General features: G+C 38.5%; 1 protein-coding gene across 9 annotated transcripts in view; it reads right to left on the minus strand.

The window, feature by feature from the left end:
- The window catches only part of LOC127583617 (protein Aster-B-like), a 305877-nt gene that overhangs the window by 127717 nt on the left and 158966 nt on the right, over positions 1-19194 (minus strand). Inside the window, exon 1 of one of the 9 annotated variants that reach the window (XM_052039778.1) lies at positions 12603-12735. The exons of 5 other annotated variants lie outside the window; for them this stretch is intronic. In XM_052039778.1, the coding sequence (XP_051895738.1) occupies positions 12603-12610 (8 nt within the window). In that variant the 5' untranslated portion in view covers positions 12611-12735. Of the gene's footprint in view, positions 1-10665; positions 10756-12347; positions 12573-12602; positions 12736-19194 lie in introns of those variants that run through there. 3 more of the 9 variants (XM_052039779.1, XM_052039777.1, XM_052039775.1) reach the window with 3 other exon arrangements.

Raw genomic sequence — 19194 nt, forward strand, 5'->3', positions numbered from 1 at the left:
TGACTCCATAGGACGCTCAAAGTGGCTGCGCAGGTTGACTCTGTGGTTAAGAAGGCATATGCTGTATTGTCCTTCATCAATAGGGGAATTGAATTTAGGAGCTGTGAGGTATTGTTGCAGCTGTATAGGTCCCTGGTCAGACCCCACTTGGAGTATTGTGCTCAGTTCTGGTCGCCTCACTACAGGAAAGATGTGAAAGCCATAGAGAGGGTGCAGAGGAGATTTACAAGGATGCTGCCTGGAATGCGGAACATGCCTTATGAAAGCAGGTTGAGGGAACTCAGCCTTTTCTCCTTGGAGAGACGGAGGATGAGGGGGGACCTGACTGAGGTGTATAAGATGATGAGAGGTATTGATAGGGTAGATAGTCAGAGGCTTTTCCCCAGGGCTGAATTGGTGGCCACAAGAGGACATAGGTTTAAGGTGCTGGGGAGTAGATATAGAGGAAATGTCAGGGGTAAGTTTTTTACTCAGAGAGTGGTGAGTGCGTGGAATGGGCTGCCGGAAACGGTGGTGGAGGCTGATACGATAGGGTCTTTCAAGAGACTGCTAGATAGGTATATGGAGCTCAGTAAAATAGAGGGCTATGGGTAAGCCTAGTAATTTCTAGGGTAGGGACATGTTCGGCACAGCTTTGTGGGCCAAAGGGCCTGAATTGTGCTGTAATTGTTCTATGTTCTATCTATGTTCTAACCACAACCATCTTGTTGTATGTCAAGTATAACTCCAGTCTTGGAGTGTTTTCCCTTTTATGCCCACAGACCATAGCTTTACCATGGTTTTTTTGGTGCTACACTTGATCAAGTGCTGCCTTGATGTCATCCTCACCACACCTCTGGAAATTCAGCTCTTTTGCCTGTGTTTGGACCATGGTTATGATGGGGCCTAGAATTGAAGGTCCCTGCAAATATCAAGCTGGGCAATGGAAATAGATTATGAGCAACTAAATGCCACTTCACAACACAGTTGAAGGTACCTTCCATCACTTTACTGATGATCTGAAGGTAGACTGAGTAGCCAAGATTACATTTGCCCTGCTTTTTGTGAATAGGGCACAAAGGCAATTTTCCACATTGCCTGAAGAGGTCAGTGTTGTAACTGCACTGGAATAATTTGGTCAGAGGTGCAGCCAGTTCTGGAACACAGGCCTTCAAGTACTACAGCTGGGATAAAAACAAACTGCTGGAGGAATTCAGCACATCAGCAGCATCTGTGGCCCATTTTACTACAGCTGAGATGTTGTCTAGTTCCATAGCCTTTTCCATATCCAATGCTCACAGTCATTTCTTGATTTCACACTGGGTGAATTGAATTGTGCAATAATTAGTTTGTGTGATGGTAGAGATCTCAGGAGGAAGCTGAGCTAGATCATTTGCTTGGCATTTCTGGCTGAATGTGCTTGCAAATTGTTCAGCTTTGTCTTTGTCACGTGCTGGGCCCTGCCTTCATTGGGGATTGAGGTGTTCTTACAGTCTCCTCCCACTGTTAGTGATTCTGTTGTCCACCACCATTTACAACTAGATATGGCATAACTGCAAAACTTTGATCTGATCTTGATTGAGAGAACTGATTAGCTTTATTGCATGCTGATTTTGTGGTTTAACATGTATGTAGTCATATAGTACAGCTTCACCAGATTGGCACCTCATTTTCAGATCGTTCGTGCTGCTCCCAACACACCTTTGCCTTTGAACTATGGCTGATCCCCTGGCTTGATAATGATGGTAGAGAGAAGGAAGTTCAACAATTTCAGATAATCAGCCATTTCAGTCTTGCATTTTGCATTTCCTGTATTTAATTTTTTTCTCTCACTTTTCTCATATTTTAGACTTCATCTGCCTGTTTCTAATTACTTCATAGGCATTGTTATACACTGGATTTTACCACTCTTCTTCAGCTGCCACCATTACCACTTGTGCCATTTAATTTCCACCCTGACATGGACCTTCCCTTTAGTTTTCTCCATTCTTCTGCAACTTGTGTTTTTCATAACATTTTGCCATTTTGCCTTCTGATCAAAATGGATGTAGGAAGTCCACAATAAAAACAGAAAATGTTGAAAATGCCCCGCAGATCTGGCAGCATTTGTGGAGACAGACACATTATCATTCCAGTTAACGAGAGTACAAGAAATAGATGCAGGAGTAGGCCATATGGCCCCTTGAACCCATTCTGTCATCCTGAGCTTCAACTCCAGTATCCTCCCTGCTCCTCATAACCTTCAACTCTCCTACAGACCCAAAACTCTGTCTAACCCAGTCTTAATGTTCAATGATTTAACTTCCAAGGCTTTCGGAGGGTGGACAATTCCAAATATTCAAGGCCCTCTGACAGAAGAAATTCTTCTTCATCTCTGCCATAGATGGGTAACCATTTATGCTCCATAGTTCTGTGGTCTATGTTCTATGTCTATGTTCTATATATATGCTCCCCAGTTCTAGATTGCTTCACAAGGGAAGTACCTTCTCAGCAACTATCCTCTTAAACCCCCTCTACATCTCAATAAGACAATTTTTATTTTGATAACCTCCAAAGAGTTTAGACCCAGAAGCAAAATACTGCAGATGCTAGAAATTTGAAATAAAAACAGAAAATGCTGATGAAACATCATGCATCTGCAATGCTAATCATTTCTCACTCCACACTACCTGACCTGCTATGTTTTTGCTGTTTTTATTTCAGTACAGGGTTAACCTGCAAAAATCTTTACTCATAAGACAGCCTCTTCATCCCAGGGGGCAATCCCTTTCATCCAAGCAAAGTTCATGGATCAGAGACAATAATCTTGTTTCTCTTTCCACTATTGGCTAACTTGGTGATTAATTTTAGCATTCACTGACTAATTAAGAAATAGTTTATATCACAGTTTGAAGTGGCCATATCACGATGTAAGACAGAGCTATTGAGAAAAGCAATGAAATGCACTTTAAGACAGGAACATGTTCAAAATATATTTCAAATATACTTCACTTGTTAGTCATGAGGAGGGACAACTAGCTCTCTTCCAACCAGCCTTGCAATGTTAGAGAGCTATAATGATCAACTCGATGGTTACTGCTACATTACCGACACCTATGTATCCATTGGGAGGACTCCTAATATGGTTATGTCATATAGAATGTTATAAAGTTAATTTTATTTTATTTGTGTCTGTTTGTTCCCACTGTGTAACAAAAATAGTGATCTCATTGGTACGAAGAAGATAATACCCTCATATATTATTCAAAATGTCCATAGCTGCTAATTTGGCTGGGTTATATAATATGGTGATGCCTTATCCCAGCTTAAAAAAAACAGGCTGAAGTAACATTAAATTTGAATGTGTGAACCTCAAAGGGTGTAACAAATGTAAGTTTGTAAATGGAGAAACTAGTAAACCGATGTTAATAAGAATACATTTTAAAGGTCAAGCATAAAAATATTGTAGATATAAGCACGAATGAAGAACTTTTCACATTTGCTTTCCTGGAAATTCTTGCAAGTGATTTGGTTATCAGCTGCATGCTTACCCCAGTCATCCTACTACCCATTTCTTTGTCACTCTCCACAAAAGAACATCTTGACCTGGAATATATGATTATAATGATGGCATAATGCTGTCAATGGACTGCTAAAACTTAAAGCAAATTTCTGGAATGATATCCTGCCTGGCAAATTGTAATGATATTATGCAGAGTCAGATTATGAGCAGGAATTCATCTCTTACATATTAGTACTGCAATTGGCCATGTTTATGTTCATTTAAGTTTATGTTAATTTATGTTCATCTTATTTATAATGCACTGTGCTGCTGTTGCAAAAAGCTCATTTTTATGGCACTTATACCCTGGGTATGTATGCCTATGACAATGAACTTAGTTCTTTTTAGGACATAACCAGCAAGGTCAGTAAAGGGGAAACAGTGGATGTAACATATTTGGATCTGTGCCACACAGAAGCTTGGTTGTAAAATAAAATACATGTCATTAATTTATTCAAAAGAACTGGGCATGGACAAACAATTGGTTGAAAGACAGAGAAAAGAGAGGTCTTTTTTTTAAAATTAGCATCCTGCTATGATCAGAGTGCTACCTGGAGCAGGACTGGACCCTCAGCTATTCACAACTTATTATAATTTGTACATGAAAAGTCAGGGGGTAGCATACTCAAGGTTGCCTATGATACAAAGATGGATGAGAAAGTGAGCTGTGAGGACACCGAAAGCTTTCAAAGGGATGTTGACAGATTAAGCGAGTGGGAAAGCATGCAGCAGATGGAATATAATGTGGGAAAATACAAGATCATTAACATTGGAATTATGTTTAAAATAGTCAGTAACTAGTAAATGCTTTTGGACAGAGAGATCTTGGTTTTCTAGCATGTGAAATACAGAAAGTTCACGTGCAAGTGCAGCAACCGATCAGTAAGGCAAACTGGGCTTTATTTAAAGTAATCAAGTCTTACTGCAAATGGCACTCCATGTGTGGGCTCAGGAAAGATGTCTCACTAGAGCATTGATGTGACGACACCTGAAGTGCTGTGTACAGTTTGGTCTGCATACACCAAGAAGAACATTTGCCTTAGATGCAGTAGAGCATAGATTCATTAGACTGATTCCAGGTAAGTTCTCCTATTGACAGAAATTAAGTAAGATTGGCCTTACTTGAGGTGATGTTATTCAAGATTCATGATAGAGTCACAGAGACATACAGCATGGAAACAGACCATTTGGCTCACCACAACAACACTAGCCAGTGGACATCCATCCATATTAATCCCATCTCTTAGCACTTGGCCCATACTCTTCTATGACTAAGTGATTCAAGTGCTCATCTAGACACTTCTTAAATGCTGTTAGCAACTCCACTTCCATCACTTTTTCGACCAGTGGAGAGGCACTCACCACTCTCTGGATGAAAAAGAACTCATTACATCTCCTCTAAATCTCTTCCCCCTTATTTTAATTCACGTCCTCTTGTTTTGTCTACCTCCGGTCTCTTGAAGAATTCCCTATTGACACCCCTCATAACTTTATATAACTCAATCACGTCCTCTCTTAACCTCCTCCAGTCCAGAGCAGACCAAGCTTCTCCAATCTCTCCTCATCTCCAGGCAACATCCTGGTGAACCTCCAGAGCTATCACATCCTTCCTATAGTATGGCTCCCAAAACTGCACACAGTACTCCACTTAAGAACCAATCAAAATTTTATGAAGTTGGAGCATAACCTCCCTGATTTTGTATTCAATGACCTGCTTAATGAAGGCCAGAATCCCATATGCCTTCCTAACCACGTTATCTACCCATGTTGCCAACTTCAAAGACCTCTGGACATACTCCAAGGTCCCTTTATTCCTCAATATTCCCTGAGACCCTATCATTCATAGTGTATGTCCTAGCCTCATTAGTACTCCAAAAATGCATCATCTTATATTTAATCGGGATTGAACTCCATCTGCCATTTATTAACCCATTTCACAAACATATCGATATCATTCTGTAGCCTAAGACTATCCTAAGCACTAACCATGACTCTACCAATCTTTGTGTCACTGTGACCTTACTGATCATGCTCCAACATCCACATCCAAATCATTCACATATATTACAAACAGTAAAGGTCCCACTACCGAGTCCTTGTGAGTAACACTAGTAATAGGCAACCATTCACTAAAACAACCTTTTACCATCGCCCTTTCTCCTACTGCCAAGCCAGTTTTGGATCCAGTTTACCAAATTGCCTTGGATCCCATGGGTTCTAACCTTTTGGACCAGTCTCCCACATAGAACCTTATTGAAATTCAGGGATACAGATCACAGGCAGACGTGTGATTTAAATTGGCATCATGGTTGACACAGGCATCATGTGCTGTACTGTTTTATGTTCAATGAAGTCCATGTAACCCACATCTACTACTCTGCCCTCAGTGATACCCTTGGATACCTCTTCAAAAAAATTCAATCAGATTGGTCAGACAGGATCTGCCCTTGACAAAACCATGTTGGCTGTCTCTGTTGTTCCAAGTGATCATTAATCCTGTCCCTCAGCATTTTCTCCAACAATTTCACTACTACTAATGTTAGGCTCACAGGTCTATAATTACCTGTCAGTGATATTTTGTGACCCCTCTTTGCCTTTCTAATTTCCTATTTATACACCTCCCTACACTTTGTACTCCTGACAGGCCTTGCTCATCTTTAGTTTCGTGTACCTGTCAAATGTTTCCTTTTCTCTCTTTATAAAATCCTCAATTACCTTCGACATCCAGAGTTCTCTGAATTTGTTACACCTGGTGTTTATCCTTACAAGAACTTGTTGGCCCTGAACTCTTCCTATTTCTCTTTTTAATTCTTCAAACAATGATGACTATTCCTGCTTCTATTTAGTTCATACACCAAGACCAGGTCTCCCATTTCTAGATTCTCCATGCTGAGGTAATAGCCTATAAGAATCTACCCATCTATTCAGCAATTCCTTTTAGAATTACTGCTGAACAGTTTCCCTGCCCTGTAAAAAACAAATAATTCTGTATATATGGAATCCAATTTTCTCAGAATAAATATGTTCAAAATCCATGGATTTTTAAATTGTTAATTACCTTTTAATGATATTACTGTGTCCATCTAAATTAATTTGTGTATTCCAATTTCTATTTTGTAAAGAGATATTCAAACTTATTACTTCCTAATTGGCTGGCTATCAAGTTAAAATTCTTTTATAACTACTCTCTGAGCCAGCTTTATGACACAACTGTTACCAAACATAAAATATCTCCTTCATAAGTGCCTGTCATCAACACACATCCAAACAAAGGAAATCCATGCCACAAACTCCAATGAAGCTTTGGTGGCAGGGCTCTTTGAGGTCAAATGGGACCGCCATCCTGTTGCTACTGAATTCACAGTCCAGGCCTTTAAGATTTGCATACATTTCCAATTTATTCCACTTGATTTTCTACCCATTGTTATTTTTCTAATTCTTACAACTAAGTTTTGCATGGAAACCCATTCATAAAGTTGTTTCTCTCTATTTCTATTCTCCTGAAGGAGGATGCAAAGCTGGAAATACAATGTGATAAATATATGAAGGCAAATGATGTTATAAACATTTTCATATAAGAATATGTTTGAAATATAACAATAACAGATGCACTGTGTTTTTTTGAAAAAAAATTTCTCAGCCATTGCTCTGCTTCACTTGAAAAGTAGAGAGTCACAAAATGGCATGTAATGCCAAGAAAGATGAAACAATACTGTTTTTCAAATTTAGAAACATGTTTTCTCTCTCGTTGTGGTCTCTTCCTGACTGTGATTCTTATAAGACACATAATGCCAGCACTTTAGGTGATAGTTGTTTGAGATGACATTTGCAGATAAATACAAAGATTCCAATGATCTATATCCCAAATGATAATCTTAGTTTTCACTATGTCGATAGCGACCTCTTTCAGAGAGATCATTACAGAAATAATGGGTACTTTGAATATCATCCTACAAAATTCCGTTGATTCTGGAATTGATTCTATTGGAGGAAAGCAAATGTGACCCCATTATTTTAGAAAGAGGTGAGAGAGAAAACAGGGAATTACAGACTTTGTTAGCCTGGTAGGAAAATGCTGAAATCTACAATGAGATAACAACAGAACAGCTTAAATTCTCCCCATGTCAGCGTGGGTTTCCTCCCGGTGATCTGGTTTCCTCCCACATTCCAAAAGATGTACAGGTTAGGAGTTGTGGGCATGCTATGTTGGCGCCGGAAGTGTGGCGACACTTGCGGGCTGCCCCCAGAACACTCGACGCAAAAGATGCATTTCACTGTGTGTTTCGATGTACATGTGACTAATACAGATATCTAATAGAGTCAGCATGGATTTATTAAAAGGAAACCATGAATGACTAATCTATTGGTTTAGTCGGTATGGTTAATTTAGATTTTCAGAAGGCTTTTCGATAAGGACCCACGTAAGAGGTTGATCAACAGATTTACAGTACATGGAGCTGAGGGTAAAAATACTGTCATTGTTTTTGGACAGAAAGCACAAAGTGAACAAATGGATCTTGCTCAGATTGGCATTCTGTGACAAACAGATTGTTAGTATCAGTGCTTGGCCCCCAGCTAACAACGACCTACATCAATGATTTGGCGGAAAGAATCAAATGTCATATTTTTAAATGGAAGCTCAGTCACTGGGTTCATTCAAAATACAAACTGATAGATTTCTGGGAATTAAGGGAGTTGAAGGAAATGGGGACAATGAATGAAAATGATACTGAGGTAGAAGATCTGTCATGTTCTTGATGAATGGCAGAACATGCTTGAAGGGCCAAATGGTCCATTTCTGTTCCTATAATGTCCTTATTGGTTTATTATTGTCACTTGTACTGAGGTACAGTGAAAAGCTTGTCTTACAAACCTATTGTACAGGTCAATTCATTACACAGTGCAGTTACATTGAGTTAGTACAGAGTGCATCGATGTAGTACAGGTAAAAACAATAACAGTACAGAGTAAAGTGTCACAGCTACAGAGAAAGTGCAGTGCAATAAGGTGCAAGGTCACAACAAGGTAGATCGTGAGGTCATAGTCCATCTCATTGTATAAAGGAACTGTTCAATAGTCTTATCACAGTGGAGTAGATGCTGTCCTTAAGTCTGGTGGTACGTGCCTTCAGGCTCCTGTATCTTCTACCCGATGGAAGAGGAGAGAAGAGAGAATGTCCCGGGGGGGGTGGGGTCTTTGATTATGCTGATGTTTGTTGCATATTTAAATCGAATCTAATAGCATATTTCACAATTCAATCTGTCAAAACTGGAAGTAGGGACGATTCTTTCAAACACAGTTCTGGCAATGTGCACACAACTGAAATCTAGCTGCAAATAACCTGATCAATCAGAAGTCAACAGTATTGATACAAGCCTTGAATGTGAGCCGAAAGATATCTTTTCTCTGTCTAGCTTCCCTTGAAATTTCACAATGTCCTTATTCTCTCCTGCATTACAACACATAATGGCATGACAATGGTTGTATGCATTTTAGGACACTGTAAGATCTCTCCCTCTATCTACTTTAACTGTGTTCATTTTCCTTCTGAGTCAATTACTGTGTTTCTTTCTACATTCTTAAACTTCGAGCAGACAGACCATTGGACCTGACATTCAGAAGGTCCCAGATACTCTATTGAGTTTGTCATGCCTTTATCAATTAGCACTGTCGAATGTGACATACCACCACTTCCTCAGGAGTAATCGGGGTGGGCAATAAATAGCGGGCTTACCTGCAATGCCTCTATCTAATGACTTATACTTATAAAAAAGTTAATCTGACATACAAAAATAATGAGGAAAACCATTCAGCAAGGAGCAAAATTTCATGATTCCAGCAAATACTGGTTCATGGTATATACTTGAAACAGCTTGGAAATAGACCCATAGGCCTGCCAAGTCCATGCCAACCATCAACCACCCGTTTACACTAAGCCTACATTAATCCCATTTTTATTCTCCCCACTTCCTTGTCAATTCCCCCCAGATTCCACCCATCACCTGCACACTAGAGGCAACTTACAGTACCAACTCACACATCTTTGGGATGTGGGAAGAAACCCATGCAGTCACATGGAGAACGTGCAAACTCCATAGTCAGTACAACAATTTATAAATGAACCTGCTCTGTGAGGCAGCAGCTCTTGTAACTGCACCACTGTGCTGTCTTTAAATCTAAATCTAGATTTGTGGACAAAAATATTTAAATAGATATTTAGGAACAGGCAGCGTAGCTGAAGATAGAAAGTGACTGGACGTGGCATAGTTTAACAAATGCAGCCTAAATATGAAACAATTCAACACCAATCATTGCTTTCATTCAAACAGGAGTGGTTGATCTGGGAAATGGATATGGCGCAGCTCTCAAGTTGAATATAGAGAGTGTTTTACTTTGCAACTAGCTCTGCCATACTTGACACAGGGATATTTCAAACGAATATCTGACACCTGAGATGGAAGGGGTTTCATTTGGCAGCACTGACATCCATCTTAACTACAAAAACCTAAAATATAGTTGCAGAAAAAAATAACAATAAATGCCCACCAATTGTTAAGTTTGCCATTCTAAAATACTGCTTATTTTCAGTAACTTCTTACAGAACAAGAAATTTCTTTAAAGTATTATGTAAACAACATTGCATTTTCCATTCCAGGAAAAGAAATATAGCCTGGAGGAGACAAATGGAATAGTTACTCCACCCTTGGCACGTGGAACATCAATATTCTTGTTAAGTAAATGTTTCATGACATTTTCTGTCTACTTCTGTTATATGCTGTTAACTGGGGAGACTACGATATTTCTTATAAACCTTATGACCTTTATTTATACAACTCACCAAATATCACCAAATATCATAAAGTATAAAAAAGACTGAGGTTAGGAAAGTACTCCTCCTACAGATGCAGTATAAAAATACGACATAAGCATTTTACTATGATAAATGTTGCTTGGACAAACATTTGTAAATGGAACTACTTCTAAACTTTATAATTAATGGCCCAAACATCAAAAATATCACATGCATAAACTGGAAAACAACATTTCAGATGTTTCACCACATTTGAGGCATCAGAAATGCAATGCATAATTCAAGTTTCTTTAACAGATTAAACAATGGCAATACTACGGAAATGAAAAATTACCAGTGAAGAATCAGGTAGCAAAAAACTACCGAAGAAGAAACATTGTTCAAATGGTTTGGGAAAATGCTTTCAGCTGCCATCTTAATTTCACCGTGTCTTAGGGCTAGAGTGGTGAAAACAAAATTTCAAACATAATCAACATGATAAATTTTAAGAACTCATAGCTAAATTTACCATCATAGAGCAATCCCATGCCTCCCTGTTTGAAAACAACATAATATTTGCACAAAACACAAAAAGTGCTGGAGGAACTCAGCAGGTCAGGCAGCATCCATGGAGGGAAATAAACAGTCGACGTTTCAGGCCGAGACCCTTCATCAGGAGGTTTTCTGAAGTCTGTTCTGACTCATTTCTAAAATTTGCAAAATTTCTCCTCCTGACAGACTCAGTTAAGTAGCAGATTTAACAGTCAAACTGCTCACAACATATTCTGCACTACTCCTCAATTGCACTATAGTCAAACAATGCATGTCTATGTGCTGGTCTCCTATAATGTATCTGAGGGCTGTCATTTTCTGCTCAAACAGAAATAGCATACATTTTAAAAGTTCAGTGCCATTGCAAAATATTTCTAACTCAAGATGCAGTGGATTCCAGACCAACTCCAGCAACAGATAAAACCTGTGCTCAAGAAATTATCTGTCACCACAATTCCTGTTATCGGGCTGGAAACCTTTAATTAAGGGTGCAAAAGTTTCTGCATGGAAACCTGCTGGATAAACTAATAGCTGCCAGTCAATGATATTTACTATTTTGGCCCAGATAATGCAACAGACCATCTCTAGAGGAATTGTTTTGTGAAATATACTGTTTTAGCTTCAATAAAAACCCTACACTACACAAAATTAAATAATATATTCGTAACTTAATTATTAGCAAATGGCATTACGATGTTTGCAGAAGAAATGCAAATAACTCAAATACAATTTTTAGATAAATATATGCAAAATCTCCTTAGAATGCTGCAAAATTTGCTCTTGGAGATCTGCAAGGGTTAACTACGTACATCAGGAGGATAAATGAGAGACGAACACATGAAGCTCAAAACTGCAGTGCCCAGAGAGCCAGGCTTGCCATCTCTACAGTAACCCTGATGGAAACATTGAAAAGAGGACATTATTTGGCGTCTTGGGATTAAGCATTGGGGAGACATATGGACAATGCTCTTCATTGCATGCAGCACTGGCTTGAACTCCAGTCCTTCATGCCAGCCAGCCCCTGCACCCACCCTATGACGCATTCGGAATTGAGCATTCTTTTTGTGTGGAGTGATCAGTTACTTAAATTTCTATGAAAACACAGAGATATCACGGTGAATAAATCAATCTCATTACATCTCAACAGAAGAAAAAAACAATGCACCACGTAACTAGGCCTCAGGATTACAAATGAAATCCTTCTCTCCTCCCCCACTCTCCCTTACAGGTTTTAGAATTAAATCGCTTTTATAAACATGCCTGGTAAACAAAAGCCAGCAATTATCCAGAAACCATTATTACATGGACAACTAGCTTTAAAGAATCTGAACCCTTTTATCAATTCTTGCTGGAAATAATACAAAAATTCTAACAGATCTGCCTTCTATTTGTCAGAAAAATATATAAACATCAAAAGAAAAGCTTCAGGACCTTTTCTTCACAACAAAACAAAGGTAAAAATGTTGCCCAAGCAGCAGAACTAACCTGGAAGCCATTAAGAACTGCAGCACACTGACAAGTACCTAGAGCTTCATTCATACATTCAGGGTCTGTGAGGAGGTGGGAGGATACTCACCTCCACTACCAGCTCAAGACCTGATTTAAAGGAGTCAATGCCTGCTTTGAATAGAAAATTCGGTATTGTAAGCAGCCCAGTCAGGTTCTCTTCGATCATTGCTATATTGTGGCTGCTCTTCCAGTCCTGCTCCTCACACACAAACACATACACAAAGCACACACCGGTTCATGCTGTTTTACAAAATGCTGCTGCTTGGTGCAGTCTGCCAGTTGTTGAATTATTCATGTTCCTCATGAATGAAGGTGACATCATTCGGTTTAGGCCGGTATGGCTGCATGTCCACATCAATGTTAGCTCAACCAATCTGCCTCATCAACAGCACTACTTCAAAAGCCTCCCTCCCTGGATTTAACCATTGCAAATCCAAGCAGGATAATGCCCAATCAGACCATTACCAGTTTTCTGGAACTTTCTAATAGATAACTCACGTTCGATTTGTATATACTTCAATTTAATTAAAATGTTGCTTTCACATATTTCTGCAATGTAATCTAAGTTCTAAAATAGTATGTAGAATTATAAGGTAGCTCTTTATTCAAGAAAGCATGTTATTCCTATTATGTAGGTTCACACACAATGTCTCCAATACTATATTAAATAAAATTAATTTTAAAATCCATGATATATAAATATCATTTAATGAAACAACAGAATGTGGGTCACCAGAACAGGAATCACCAGTAGTGGTAAAGGAAGAAGCTGATGAGGGGAAAAGAACACTCATTTGCAAGAGATTTCAATCCCACCTTAACAAGGTTGGGGATATGCAACCAGCTCTATTAAGATATATTGGTTAGCAATTTAAGTAATCTAATCAAGCTGTGTTCCTCATAATTAACAATTATTTTAAAGATACTCTGGCAATCTGAATTTTCCAAACCACAGGAAGGCCAGCAGCTGAAGGACATTTGGATAGAATGCAGTCAGCTACATGGATAAACAGAGAAGCTGCAGCTGTCCTCCTTGGGACAGTTTGGGGGATTTTGATATGGGCACTTAAAAGCACAGAATGTGGAAGAGTTTGTGGTTCCCTCATTGGTCGTTTTAGAACCTACAAAGTAGATGACCACAGAAAAAACAGATACAAAGAAATTGTTTCTAATGCTGGAAGAGGAGCAAGACACAGTGATAGGCGAAAAAAAGTGACACAAGATACGTTTTTTTCCCCTGGAATGTATTGTGAGGAATAGTAGTGGAGGCAGATTCAATTACAGTTTTCAAAAGAGAGCTGAAAAAGATTTGTGGTACCTATGGGTAAAGGGACCAGCTGTATTGTTCTGACATAGAGCTGGTATAGAGTTGATTTGCCAAATGGCTACCTTTCATGTAGTTATCCTGTGATTCTGTAAAGGGAAACAAGAATTACAAAATCCAGGAAGTACATGTTTGTACACCCACCTGCTGGATCCTGTAACAAGGATATGTTCCACCAACCAATCACCTCCACCTCACAACCAGACATCCTTTCTGATCTCCTCCATAAAGCCTCTGATCTCCCTGCCAATCTGTCCCATCATCCTCTCTGTTATGGGCTCCAATCTTTGTTTTGGCCTTCAATCTCCTCACAATAACAGGCTCAGACCTTCTTTGTGACCTTCAGTTTCCTAAAATCAGGCCTCTAATCTCCTATCCTCTATTCATTACCAACCCTTCCTCCTCATTTTCATGATTCTCCTTCTCCTCTACAATGGCATAATGCTACGTGTCTCTTCTTCTTAGGCAGTCCCTTCAGATCCCTTAAGTCTTCTTAAGTCTCTTAAGAATGACTACCTTCCACTCTTGTTTGGTAGGTTCTAAAATGACCAATGAGGGAAACACAGACTCTTCCACAGATGGAGCAGGAGGCAGCTGACAGGGCGGACAGCTGGGTGGGTTGCTTATGATTTGATCTGCTCCTTCTGCTGCTTACACAGGGCCCCTGTGTGTTCCCGATGCAAGGTCTTGAAGTTCTCAATACCACTCCGAATGCCCCTTCCCCACTTTAAGTGGCCATGAGGCAGAGATTCCCAGGAATCAGTGGAGTTGTTGCATTTCTTTGAGGTTTTGAGCACATTCTTGAACCTTTTCCTGCATCTGCCTGATAATCTCTTCCCATGACAGAGCTCAGAACAATGTGTCTGTTTTTGGGAAGGACACGAATGTTGATTCACTTCTCAGAATACTGCTATTCTACCACTGAGTTTTGGGTAACCTTAGTTCTGGATAGTAGTCACCCTTGGCTCAACAAATTTCCATTATTTCTGAATGCTAACACTGCTTCCAAGGGAAGTTTATTGGATATGAGATGCAGCATTGTAGAAAGGATTGAGAAAAGTGTTGGGCAATGACACTTTCTTGATGCTGGCTTTCACTAAAATAATTGAACAAGTGTCAAATTTGAGGAGAATGTACCACAGTGCCTCCTTATTGATAGAATCAAAAGGCTTTGGTTAGGTCGAAGAAAACATCTATAGTTGCTGGTGTTACTCCTCATATTTTTCTTGAAGCTGTGTGAAGTTCATGTCCACCTATGGTCAGTTTAAAGAACAAGGCTGTGGGCACACCTTCTTCCTGGAGGGGCAAACCAGAAGAGGAATGCTGTCTTCATGGAGTGACCTTCTGCATCAAGATAATTTGGCACCTCAGAGACTCACCTTGCATGTCTTATGCCAAGTATCATCTAACAGTCAAACTACCTATCAATGGAAACGATAAGTGATAATCACTTCTTATTGGACAACAGCCAAGGAAATATGTTTATTCCAGGTTCCCAAATCAAACACTCTGCTCACTCCCTGTCTTGAGTTAAATATTCAGACCATATCAACTGTACAGTAAAAACAGGCTAGTGTGTACTAAAGAGATAAAACCAGTCCAGGAATACACACAAACTGTGGAATAATATTCATGAATTATTTCAGCCATCCTACTGTCCAAAAGACAGCATTACCAGAAACCACAAAATTACTGGTTGTTGGAATCCATAATTACCTCACCAGGAAAAAAAAATGCATTCATAAAGCAGTTTATGACCTCTGAAAAATCTGTAAAAATGGTTCATGTATAATTATGTTTAAAAGTCAGCCATTGCTGTTATGGACACCAGTCATCAACCTTAGCAACAGGATTGTCTTGTAAGAATTCCACAACTAATAATACTCACCTAACCATGACACTAGTGTGTTAAGCCTTCAATATCTATCTGATCCAATGTACCATGCACAATGGATTTGGTTTGACATGTTGTGCAAAGAAACTTCATTGTATTTCCACAAGAATATAAGAAACAGAAGCAAAAGTAAACCAATCCGTCCCTCTAGCCTTCTCCACCATTCAATAAGACCATGGGTGATCCAATTTTGGCCTGTTTGGCTTGATCCTATTATCTGTTTACTTAGAGGTACAAATCCTACCCACTAACATAAGGTGTTGCAAGTAATGCTTCTAACTATATCACTTGGAATTACTCAATTTAAAAAATGAGCTTCTGTAAACAAAGTCTATAATTTCCTGTTTGTTCACTTTTTCACCTGTTGAGGGACCTGGAAACATCTCTACACCAGATCACAAGAGAATTGATGATATATTCTGACTTCATTGCCAGGGGACCAGTGACAGACACTGTGTGGTTTTTATATATGCAACCTCTACATTATTTAGACAGCCACACAATAGTTCAAGGGATATTTGAACTCTGTTTGCAGCTCAACAGCTGTCCATATCTGTAATCGAACTCGGGACCAATGTCATACTTCCAATGCTACACATTCTGTAGAGTGAGCCACAGAAATTTTTGCTCTTGCCACTACACTTTGTCACTGAATACCTCCACGTTGTTTCTATCAGTGAACTTTTATTTCTTATACAAAGATGGTTACAGATGATAAATTGAGTTTACTTTATTGTTTATTTAAAATATTTCTTATTGCCATCTCTTTGAAATATATATGGAAACTTTCTTTCCACAAATATGATAAATGGCAGTGGCCCTCTTTGAGTCAGTAATGTAATTTATTTTAAGAAATGCAGAACACCTGCATTCAAATCTTAGAAATATTACCTTTCTAAAGTGACTCATTTACCATCTCAAAACCAAAGTATCATTGGTCACACTAATTTTTCATGATAAAGTTCATAAGGAAGCAATATCCCACTCAGTCCTATTTCCAGAAGAGGTTATTCAGAACATGATGCGATTGTCCATTATTCCACTGTGGCTGTTAATGACCTAAGTCAGTTCTGCTGTATAAATGGGGTGAATCTTGCATATTAGCAGGGATCAGCATTCAATACAGAACTGCCTCCACCCAGAAATGGCTCTGCATCATAAAAGGGATACGAATGAATTGGAAATCTGCTTTGTATTCTCTTCAACTAGGATTGAGCAGCTTAAACTATTGCATTGTTTTCTAAATAACACTGAATACTTGTCAGGCCAATTTTGCACTGTTGGTATCAAGACAAAAGAAGACTAAGTTATGATTCCAAATAAAGTAAATATTAAACACTTTAGAAACTGATTATGTCAAGTGATAAAATACAAAACTCAAAAGAAATGAATCAAATTCCCTTTTGATTTTAGATTGAGGGATACGGACTCAGAAATGTAAAATAATAAGTTATAAATTAAATCCACTTTAGGTTCTTGCTTAATAAAATGCAAATGATCCATAAATGTCCAGAAATATGCTAAATGCAACAAACTTTTACTTTAGAACTGTAATGGGGTTTAAGTGTCCCATGCATGCAAAAATTGCAGTTACATGGCCACATGGAATGTTTTGGATGGAACTTGTGTACATAGTATCCAAGAAACGTACCTTTCTACAGTTGGAATGTCATTGGTCATTGTTGGTTTGAGAACTTTTGGTGAAATAATACAAAATATCAGGCCAAGAAGATGCCAATCAGCAGAACATTCAAAACAAATTCCTTCATTGATGTGTTGGAATTATGAGTGTGATGGTGCATTATGGCTACCAACTGGGTGGAGTTGCTAATTGTGACATGTACACAGTGCTAAAGGACATTAATGACTACAATCCCACAGATGAGTTCAGCCCAGTTAACCCCAGAGAATAGCTTAATTATTCCTACAATGATATTATAACTCATAGTGTGTATAAATTTGCAGAAATTCATTGAGAAAAATAAGTGAATCATTAAAATAATCAGAATTTACTAAACTATTTTAGACATTCTTAATTTGGTAATCGCTCTTTGATATTTCCATATTTAAGTAACTATGAATTGATATGCTTAACATAGGTTCAATACCTGGCAGTCAACTTTCATTCCTCCATTTTACTGAATTTGACAAGTAAAATATTCTTGTGAGATCTCCATTCTCATTTTCCTTCTTCAAATATGCTGTTATTCAAATTCTATCTGCTCTCTGTAGCATTCCTTCGTTCAAATTAAGAATCATTTCTTCATTTTTAACTCATTGGCCTGATTTTTTTTTAGGGGAATGGACATATCCCTGCAGAACTGCTAATGTTTCTTGTGTTAAGTGGCACCAATTCTCGTTTCCCATCTACATGCAGGCAAGTGTATATGTTCCAAACAAGCTAACCACTCTTCACCAGGCTTTCACCAAGTGCATTCAAAAACCAAACAACAGTGAACTCCACAAGGAGTCTAAAGTTGCAGCAAGAATACCGTGTTACACTGGAGAAACCATCGAAAAAAGCTGCCTCAGGCCAGACTTGGCTCAGTAATGACATCTCCACTCATTTGAGAAGAACAACTTGTGAAGGACAAAAATAAGTTTGTTAAATTATATAGTTTTAAATTGAGCTAATTTAATTGTTGTTTTCTTGAATGTTTTCATTTAGTTTAAATTATTAACCTGTAACATCTTTAATTGTTTGATTTTTTTAATTGCTCTTAATGCTTTTGAAATGTTTTTCAATATCAAGAACATTTTGACAGATTGGACAGCTGTCAGTTTGTTCAGCCGTTTTGTTACTGTGACAGTATTTATGTGCACAAGACCCTGCTGCCATGCTGGTTCTTGACAATTAGGATCAGAATGGCCTTGGTCAGGAAGTTGATACCGACATATCTGCAAATGGTAGACTTGCATCTACTGCATATGTCAATAGTCAATGTGGGTACTTGCCTTTTGGCAGGAAATTCTGGTCTACTCTTTTCTTACTCCCCTTAAATCTTACTTCTTCTGCCAATCCAGAAGCAATTAAAACCAGCTATGGAAATCAGAGTCATAAATCACCTTATTGCTTTTTGACTTGTGTTCCATCTTACACTTTACAATATTGATACTCTGTTTTGGAATTTGGTCCCTCACTTGGGCTTCTAGACTTAACAATTAAACTATCTGGGAAAAGAATAAAGGCACCAATTTCACTGCCAATGATTATCTGTGATCTTGGAGCCAAATGAAAACACAGGCTTTTACTATAGAAAATGCACGAGTTTATTCTACTATGCAATGTGATTTTCAATGTTTGAAATGATTTCGATCAACTGAATTGATTTGTAATAAGAAGCATTCTAATCTACTCTTCAAGTACAGAACAACAGCAGATTACTTAGAACAGTTTATCTCAATGTAAGATGTTGGTCAAAGGCAATTGTAGCATGAAGAATTCTCTACTGCCATTCTGACAGAGTTACCATTATGCTCTTTTGTCCTGGCACTCTCAATGAGATAAAAACGCCAGCCTTAGTACACTGGTGCAACAATGATTCAAGAAATAGAGAAAACAATTATTTATTCTTACTAGGAAGCTACCTATATTAACTGAAATT

Source organism: Pristis pectinata, chromosome 27 (assembly GCF_009764475.1).
Source record: "Pristis pectinata isolate sPriPec2 chromosome 27, sPriPec2.1.pri, whole genome shotgun sequence".
NCBI classification, from domain to species: Eukaryota; Metazoa; Chordata; class Chondrichthyes; order Rhinopristiformes; family Pristidae; genus Pristis; species Pristis pectinata.